General features: G+C 39.2%; 1 protein-coding gene across 1 annotated transcript in view; it reads left to right on the top strand.

The window, feature by feature from the left end:
• The window catches only part of Mtbp (MDM2 binding protein), a 65077-nt gene that overhangs the window by 16501 nt on the left and 38618 nt on the right, over positions 1 to 9958 (top strand). Inside the window, exon 11 of the mRNA XM_021216883.2 lies at positions 2936 to 3053. Coding sequence (XP_021072542.1) covers positions 2936 to 3053 — 118 coding nt within the window. The remainder of the gene's footprint in view (positions 1 to 2935; positions 3054 to 9958) is intronic.

A 9958-nucleotide genomic window follows, 5' to 3' on the forward strand; every position in this document is an offset into this window, starting at 1 on the left:
AAGGCGCTGGATGCCGGGGGACAACTCCCAGGCGAACACCCCTCCTCGGGCGGGGACAGGTGCCGGTGCCGGGTCAGCCTGGGGACTCTCAGCCTGCCTTCTTATAGAGCCCAAGATTTCTAGCCTAGGGGTGGCACCACCCACAATGGGTGGGTTCCTCCCTCATTAATCACTAATTAAGGAAATGCCCTACAGCTGGATCTTATGGAGGCATTTTCTCAATTGAGGCTCCCTCCTCCCCAATGACTCTAACTGGTGTCAAGTTGACATAAAAGTAGCCAGTACATGTGTCCTGCAACTTACACAACAAATCTCTTAATTTGAAGCCATCTGTTTTTTTTTTTTTATTTATTGGATAACTTGTCTTTATACTTTTCAAAATAAAGTAATTGAATTGCTGATTCTTTCTTGAAGTTCAGTGCTGTGTATGTAGCCTTAGTTTTTTTTTCCCTACTAATCTTACTAAAAAGTTTTTGTTTAGTATATAAGAAATGTCATTGTGACATTTTCATAATGTGTGTCACTATACTTTGTTGGTTTTGGACCCTCGTTTGTTTAGTTGTTGTTTATCAGAAAAGAATGTCTACTGTGTGTCGGATGCTTATTCAGATATTAAAGACAGCAAGAAGACAAGACCCTCCCCCCGCCCCTAATCTGCACGATCATCGGGACTATCTGGGTTTTGCATTATCCTTCATCTATCTATCTTTCTCTTTGATTAACTCCAAAGTATGCCTGAACATTTCTTACAGTATAGCCTTTCTTCATTGACTTCACAAAGGTATTAGAGTCTTTATAGCACTACTTTGTGGTTAGAAAATGTGGTTTCTAAGGGGGAATTTGCAGTTTTAAGTCTGATTTCATTAGTGATTGCTTGTTAGAGAGGAGCTGGTGTGATGACTGGATGGGGGTTGGAAGTGAGGGTGGAAATGTGCTGCTGGCCTTTGAGTTGTGGACTCACAGAGGCAACCACAGCACTGCCGTGAGTCTCAAGTCGTCGGAGGGTTAGTGCATGGTGAGACAGGTGGTCAGGATCCAAGTCTGTTATGATCCAGAGTAAGCAACTCGTACATAGAGTTTATAGGAAGTTAAAACTTGGGAGACTTAGAAATATTTGTGTTCATCTTTGTTTGAAATAGTTGTAGCAACTATTTAATCACAATTAGACTGTTTAAAAAGTGGGACCTCGGTAGTGGGTCGTGAATCAGTATATAAGTTATATGTAGAACTGCTTTCAGCACCCATAGACAACTGTAAATGTGAACATATCCGGCGTGTTCCCCTCACAGTGGTGCTGGCCTTTTCTTCACCTCACAGCTTTGGCAGCCTCTTCTTCCATGGGCTGCATTTTGGACAATGATGTCCTTTTAGATGAAAGGACCGAGTTTTAGTATTTAGAGAATGAGATGTATCTTTTATATTGATTGATTATTTTCAAATAATGCTTTACTAAATGCTTTTCTTCAAATTGCTAATATTTGGTTGTTTAAAGTGCACTTAACTTTTTAGACATTTTCCCTATAATAATGAAGACAAATACTTGTACTTTCCCTAATTTTATACCTGGAATTAAGAATGCATACGTAAAATTAAGAAGTAGCAACAGAGCTAACATTGTAAAATCCTAACTCACTGTCATGTATTCATGGTACTAACCCATTTACTTAGGGCAATTAAAACACATTTTCATTAGGTTTAAGATATTTGACTAATGCTTTGCCTAAATTTCTCCAGAGTTTTTATAAAATTAATGTTCTTTATTGGAATATGCTGATTGATGTAACTGAATTTCTTAAATAGACGATATAACTCCTAAAGCTGTAATTTGTTTTATATAGTCCTTAATCAAAATGAGAATTTATATAAATACATCATAGTGATTCTTTTGAGCAAATATTTAGGAAACATCTGTATGCTTAGCCTTGAGAATACAAATATGAAGTTGAATTTGCTCATAAATCAGTCAGAAGCTGCTGTGTGATTGTTTTGTTTTTTTGGGGGGGGTCTAGTTATCTTTTACATTTTACCTACTAGCACTAAACTTTCTAGGAATGAAAATTTCTTTTTCTTGCCCTCAGATATGATTATGAAGCCACAAAAATAATCAATATAGCTGAAGTCTTACAGTACCACACATTTTGGGTACTAGGTCCCTCGAGCCTCAGTGTTTTTCAGATGTATCTAGGTATCATACCAGCAACCTCTGACATAACACACAAGTACAGAAAATATGAATAACAAGATGCCCTAGTTATTTTTCCTGTTGCCATGGTAGATTCCCTGACAGACACACCTTAAGGGAGGAAGGGTTTTTTTCTGGCTCATAGCTCAAGGACACATTACAGCCCACCATGGTGGGAGGGTGTGGCCTTAGGAACTTTAAAGCACCGGGTCATATTGCATCTACAGTAAGGAAGCAGAAAATAATGTTTGCTCCTGCTCAGGCTGCCCCCCTCCCCCTCCGGTGTACAGTCCTGGACCCCAGCCCAGGCAATGGGGACGGCCACTTTTAGGGAAGGTCTTTCCACTTTGTTTAACCTAATTGAGATAACCCTTCACGGGCTGGCCTGTGAAGTAGCCTAGTCTAAATGCTTCTTACTGTTGTATCTGGGGGTCTGGCTCTTGCTTATCTAGATCCTGTCAAGTTGTCGGTCACCACTGACCATCAGACAAAGTTTTCAGAAATCGTTACCCTAGTAGAAAAGGAAGAGGAGACTAGTTTTGGATCCGTCTTTCTGCTTTGCTTGTTTCTCTTTTCTTTGTTTTTTTTGTGGGGGAAGAGTGTGGGGGCCTTTTTCTTTCGTTTTCCCTGACAGGTCCTTGAGAGAGCATTACTCAGTATCTGCTAAATGTGTCCACTATGAATCTCATATGACAGTTGTCAACAGTGGATTTCAGGGTGCAGGCAATCAAAGTGTGCTCTGTTCTTCTTCAGGTCGGTGCTCTCTTTGTACTGCCGTGCACTGTTAGCAATGTACTCATCCCACCTCCCAGCCAGCTGGCCTCCAGAAAGTGGAAGGAATACATGGCTAAGAAGCCCAAGACCATCAGTGGTGAGTACAAGGCTTCTAGATGGTTTGTTGGTATGTACTAGTAACTCATTAAGTGGAAGTAGCCTTCATTGGAATTTATTGTTTAATACCTCTAACCATGTCCATTAAAAAAGGGCAGTAGTCGAAAGGCAGGACTTGGGTTTTAATTAGGTAGCTACTGAGATTCAATATTGGGTTCTTAGACACATGGCAAGAACAAAACAGGTGAAAATGAAATGGTTCACTTATTACATAAGCCCATGCCTATCATTTTCCAAAGAACTTAATTATTTAACACAGGTTACTCTTTCTCCACAGTGTCATAGATATGTTAGCAATATGAGTTTTATAATATCTGTACATTGATTTGTCTTCATGTTACAGTAAAGGACATTGGTGCTTAGAGAACTTAGCAGATAATTGGCAGAAATTGCCAGACTCTTATTCTGGGACTTCAAGAAAAGTAAGCTCTACTTAAACCTCTAATAATCTAGGATGTTGAGTGTATAGGGCGCAGAGGTCCTTGTGCTCACAGCTGAGCACTAGGGAAACCAGGAATGGTGAACACACAGGGTTGGTTGGTTGGTTGGTTTGGTTTCTAAAGGCTCCTTTGTTAACCTTAAGAAGCCTTTTTTTTTTTTTTTTTTTTTTTTTTAAAGATTGATTTATTTTATATATGTGAGTACACTGTCACTGTCTTCAGACACACCACAAGATGGCATTGGATCCCATTACAGATGGTTGTGAGCCATCCTATGGTCGCTGGAAATTTAACTCAGGACCTCTGGAAGAGCAGTCTTAACTGCTGAGCCATCTATCTCTCCTGCCCTTGGGGATTGTCCCTTTAAAGGAGGAGGTGTATAACCTGTTTTCTGCCCAGAAGGCTGGGGGCAGTGGTTGTTAATATCCTGGTGACTTTTGCACTACCTGTATGACTGAGACCACACCAGACAGATCCTCCCCCAGACCCTTAAGGTGTCGCGTGTAGTCAATCTGTAGAACCCATCTTTATGAAAGAGGGTTCTATGTACTTCACATGTAGGGTCACATGTACTTCACAAAGAGTTTTATGTAGTCGTGTCTTAAGCTTTATCGTGCACACAGAATTGAGTTTTCACCAAGAACTTTTTCCAAATTGTGCCATCCCTAAATGTATCTAAAGCAAACTGCTTACAGTCAGCTCTAGATGTATGAACCGCACCTAGTTACTGAGCCAGGTCGTTCATTACTGCAGATCGGCACTCTGCTGTCTGTGGTGGCTGTAGAGACCCCCACACTTCCAGCGGACTGTGCAATGCTAGAATGTGTGTAAGGGCAGGCTTAACCTGTCCTGGCTGCTCATGGGGAGTGGATGCAGCTGGTGTTTATTAAGGTGATTCAACAAAATCAAAAGTAGATTTACAGAGCAGCAGTGTAGTAGGTTCCTTCGTACTGCATGAAGTCATGGGAAACTATGCTTATTATCGTGTTTATGGTAAATACATATATATAATTTTTTTTCTATTTTCATCTCTTAAATAAACAGTATATTCTGGGTAGCTCATCATTGCTTGTTTTTCTTTGTACAAGTTCAAGTAGCTGCTAAGTCAACAGTTGTTAAGTCTAAGAAAGTTTATTGATTGAGAACTTATATTTTTTTTTCTCCCATAATTTTTATTGTACCTTGTAGTTTGAGTTCATGTTTTAGACTCAGTGCCTCTTGATGGAAGCTTCTGAGTCATAATATGCCACAGGTCACATGGTTTGAAGAGTGCTGATTACTGATTAGAGCAGGTCATTAGCACTGATTAACCGTGCTCCTTGCAGGAGTTCTTTTTTAAATCTAAGAAGCAGAACAAAATCAAACTGGATAGTTGATTATGGTCTTTCCTACCTATGACCCTTTCTGAAGGGGACATTTGTTACTTTGTTGACAAAATTGAGAAACCAAGTGGTGTAGGAAACAGAGAAGGTAACTATTGATTAGTTTCAGTAACTCTCAGATCCAGAAAACTTCATACGTGCACATCACTAACCGTAGCTTCTCTCATTAGCTCCCATTAGCTCTCAGGTCATCCTCAAACCATAACTGTGTTTCTTGGTTCTTCATCGTTGTTCTTGAAGTCTCTAAATTAAGGCTTATCCTGAACAGGTTCCTGATTGTATTTCTTTGTGACTTTGTCTATAATTTTCTTTCTTTCTTTTGATCATTCATTCATTCATTCATTCAGCTAGCCAGCAAGCCAGTTAAGCATTCTTTGGTTCATTTAGCTGAACATGAATGGGTACTACTAGATGCAGCACAGTGATTTGAGGATTATTGCTGGAAGTCCACTTTATATCCCACTCATTGTTTTCATAGCATTGCATAGAAAATTAATGTTGAGAAGTGTAGCTTTGTATCTACAGTTGACTAGGAACAGCCCTGAAATGAAAAAAGCAAGGTGTGCATTAAGTAGATATCTGTTAAAAGAACACCTTAATATGTGAGTCCAGCATTTATACATATGTGCATGTGCATTGTTCATGGTTTTGCCAGACATTTTAATTCAGCACCAGTGATTTACTAGGACTGTTTATCACTCTTGACCCACATTAAACGAAATCTTGAAGCTTGCATTGTAGTAGAGCTAAAACCCTAAGCTGTTTTCTCATTCAGGATGAGACTTGCCGTCATACCTGTGGGTGCCAGCAGACTCTTCTGGTATACCCATCTTTGCAGCAGCATTGCTTCTCCTTGCTTCTTACCGCTGTCTAATATTGCAAATTTGTCCCTGGCTGATACTCACAGAGACTTTATAAATATGTGTTAGATCATAAGTGAGGTATGTATTGTACACACACACCAAATAAAAAAGTAAATAAATAAATAAACAAATAGCTTCTAGTACCTGAGTTCATAGACATTTATTTAAATAAATTTATTTATCTAATGAAAATGGACCACATATCCGAATTTAAGAAATAAAATTGTACAATTTGTATGAGTTAACAGATACTAAAAAAAGCACATTGCCTAAAATGGAAAAATAGATCTGTAAGTTAGAATGTATCAAAATTTAAAATCTATACTTTTTGAGAGAACATTTAATACAATTTAAAAATAAGCAATGTATAAGGAGAAAATAGCTCCAATCATGTTTTGAGCCTGGACAGATCTTTAGAACTCAGTAAGACAGCCCTGTTAGCAAGTGGTTAAGTCTTGAATAAGATGTCATCACTGAAGATGTATGAATGGTTAAGAACCCTCATGGAAGCTTGCTCAGCATCACTAGTCTTTTGAGAAATATAAATGACAACCAGAATGTGATCTTATAGGACACTCACTAGAATAATTGTAATTGAAACCATGACTATCACATATTAAGGATGTAGTAAATATTGCTTTTTTTTTTTTTTTTTTTTTTTTTTTTTTGGGTTGTGGAGAGGGAGAGGCTTAATAGAACAGCTGTTTATTATGGAAAACATTTTGAGATTAAACTTAGACTTAGTCATACAACCCAAGAATTCTGGTCCTACCTATCTACCAAGGAGAAAATATGTGTGAGCAAGTTTATATATATATATATATATATATATATATATATATATATATATATAGTATAGGCATAGAGAAAGGCAACTCTCAACCCTAGTTGGAGAAGCATCTGTTTTCAATCATTAGTCCTTAATGCAGACCTCATGGTTGCTCAAGAGAGTGACGGATAAGGGCTTCTCCTGGATGAGTCATTCACTACCTTATCTGTGGCTCAGGGACAAATCATGGAAGAAGAGAGAGACAGCATGTTAGAGCTAGAAGACAGATAGCAGAGGAACCCCATAGACATAACATACGCTGTGTGGTCTCTCACACACAGCAGTTACAGTTACTGTGCTTGGCTTGCACAGATAAGCCTGGCCGTACAGGCATGAATAGGGGAACGGGGTCACTGAACCCTACCCCTTCCTGATGAACTTTGGCCACTGATGGTCTCTGGGAGATGGGAGCCATCACCTCAGTTGTGTGAACTCACCAGGTTCCAGTGAGTTATTGTAACCCTAAGGCCATGCAGATGGCTCTGACCAAACTCAGAGGGACATAAAACAGAAAGACATTAATGTTGTGAAGAGATTAGGAGGGAAGGATGGTGGATGGGAGGGAGGGAGGTGGATGAGACACAGTGCTGGGATTACAGGCACATTCTGTGTCGCCACACTCAGAGGCATTTGATTGTTTGTAAGGCTGTCTGAAGTCCTCTTAGAAGTCAATGTAGAGCTTTGTTTGCTGCAGTTCAGTGATTCCTTGCACCAGGTAAATGTTAGCAAAGTGGAGCTGGGCTGCACCCGAGAACAGTCTAGTGCCAGTGGCCATGCCATCACTCTTGTAGAAGCACCTGGGTGATTGACAAGTGTTTCCCCATGTAGCTTCTTTAGCCCAACTGGAGACTCTCAGTTACTGCAGAGAGAACGCAGGTGTTCAGGGACAGAGGGAGAATGGAGAAGTTGGGTTTTAGAACTTTCACTTACCTGGAGAAAGATACCACCTGAGTAGTAGATTTCAAACCTGTAATGAGGATAAACACTTTGGAAGCTCTGAGATATCCTTTGGCAGGTTTGCAGAGGCTAACATGCATCTTATGCTGCTCAGCAATAAGGAAGTCTTTGTTCACAATTGGAGGCCTCTGCATAGATGTTCTGTTCATTGTTGCTTTTGAATTTTATATTTTAGGTGTTGTGGAAAGAATGATGGATTTAGCTTATGAAACTGATGTTACTTATTTGTAAAGACTGTGGGAGAATTTGTAAATCCTTGTTTTGTAGTCTCCACAGTAGGAGGCTTCATAAAGTTGTAAATATAACTATCAGTTAAAATTCTCTCTAGAACTGAGCTGCAGATATTTTATTGCATAGTCATATTAACAGCTAAATTGTATGCTAATGTTTTCACAGCTTAGTCAGGGAATAAAATGAGGGATCAATGTTGGCTATCTATGTTTGGAAGATGTTTTAGGAATGTTAAGTTAGTAGATTGGTGTGTGTGTATGTGTGCATGTGTGTGCGTGTGTGTGTGTGTGTGTGTGTGTGCACGCGCACGTGATCCTGTGTACGCATTTGAGGCCCCTCCTTGTCTCTATGATTATTTCAAAGTTGAGTTTATAATTAAACAATGGTATTATTGTTATAAAGATTATAGCTTCCTAGGATGCCTATATTGAAGCCTGGACTGTATGTTGATATTTATTCTGGGCATAATTATTAAATATTATTTTTATTTTTCACTTTAAAAGGATTATATAAAAAATAATTGTCAGTATGTCAGGGTACTCCTCCCTTTGGTTGTCTGAGATATTTTTATTTCCTCTTATACTTATATGGAATATTATTTCCTTTACATTGTTTTAATTTATGTTTGTATTGTTGATCTGTGAATACAGTGAATGTTAGAAGGTTTTAAACCCACTAAGAAACTTACTGAGATAAGACAGTGGCTCTTTTTCATTACAATAGGACTTTGCCTGAGAGTGGAGCACAGTGGTACAGCGCTTACCTGCATGTACTAGGCTCGGCTTTGAACGTAGCACTATAAAAATAGTACACTTTTTACTAATGAATTTCTAATCGTAATATATGCCTCCACTATGGTTTATGTTAATTTGTAAAATTTGAAGCAACTAATTGATAATTGGTAGTTTCTCTCTTTGCCATTTCATCTGTATCATGTAGCTAAGATGCTTTTCTGCCTTGGTGAAGGAGTATGTAAGCCAAACATTGCCGCATTGGTTGATTGTGCCAAATACAGCATTCAGAAATAGAGGTTGTTGGGGCCTGGTGAGATGGCTCAGCGGGTAAGAGCACCCGACTGCTCTTCTAAAGGTCCTGAGTTCAAATCCCAGCAACCACATGGTGGCTCACAACCACCCGTAACAGGATCTGACTCCCCCTTCTGGAGTGTCTGAAGACAGCTACAGTGTACTTACATGTAATAAATAAATAAATAAATCTTAAAAAAAAAAAGAAAGAAATAGAGGTTGTTGTCTTTTATAATCCACTGATCAGAACTGAATAACTGCTAATTTTAAGTCTGGTATTTCCTGTGAAGTTTACATGAAAGTTATTAAATACGTCTTCAGTTAACACTCACCAAATCCCGAGACATGTTTTCAGTGACTGCGTTGTTGTGGTTGGGAGCTCTGTAAAGTAAATGTTTTTCTTTGGAGAAAAGCTAGGTTGTTGTCAACGCAGAATTCAGTGTTTACAGGGCTAGCCAAGTTGCAAGCCAAGACAAACACAGAAAACAGTGGAGAGAAGTGCAGCTTGAACTGCTGTAATCTAATTGCCAGAGTAATTCGATACTCATCTTGTTTAAGAATAATCTTTTATATTCACACATTGTATCTGTGAAGTAGACTGTTGTTGTGATATTATTTTAGTGATTTTGTATTAGCATTTTTTATATGTGCATGTTTATCAGATTATTATTTTACATTATATTAGTATATATATTAATGAGAGATGGCTTAGCAGTTAGGAGCACTGACTGTTCTTCCAGAGGACCTGGTCCTAGCCCCAACACAACTTAAGCATCTGTAACTCCAGGTCTAGGAAGTGTGCCATCCTCTCCCGGCCTCCACAGGCACCATGCACTTGTGTAGTGCACAGACATTCATGCAGACAAAACACCCATACACATTTAAAAAGGAAAAGTTCAGTTATGGTATTTAATTTCCAAAATTCTGCAAATCATGCGGGGAAGGACTGTTCAGAGTGCTCCGTGTTCAGTATCTACGCATTCTGTGACCACCAGTGGTCAGTGGTCTTCATTCTGTGACCGCCAGTGGTCAGTGGTCTTCATTCTGTGACCACCAGTGATCAGTGGTCTTCATTCTGTGACCGCCAGTGACCAGTGGTCTTCATTCTGTGACCGCCAGTGACCAGTGGTCTTCATTCTGTGACCGCCAGTGACCAGT

Source organism: Mus pahari, chromosome 17, assembly GCF_900095145.1.
Source record: "Mus pahari chromosome 17, PAHARI_EIJ_v1.1, whole genome shotgun sequence".
Classification (NCBI taxonomy): Eukaryota; Metazoa; Chordata; class Mammalia; order Rodentia; family Muridae; genus Mus; species Mus pahari.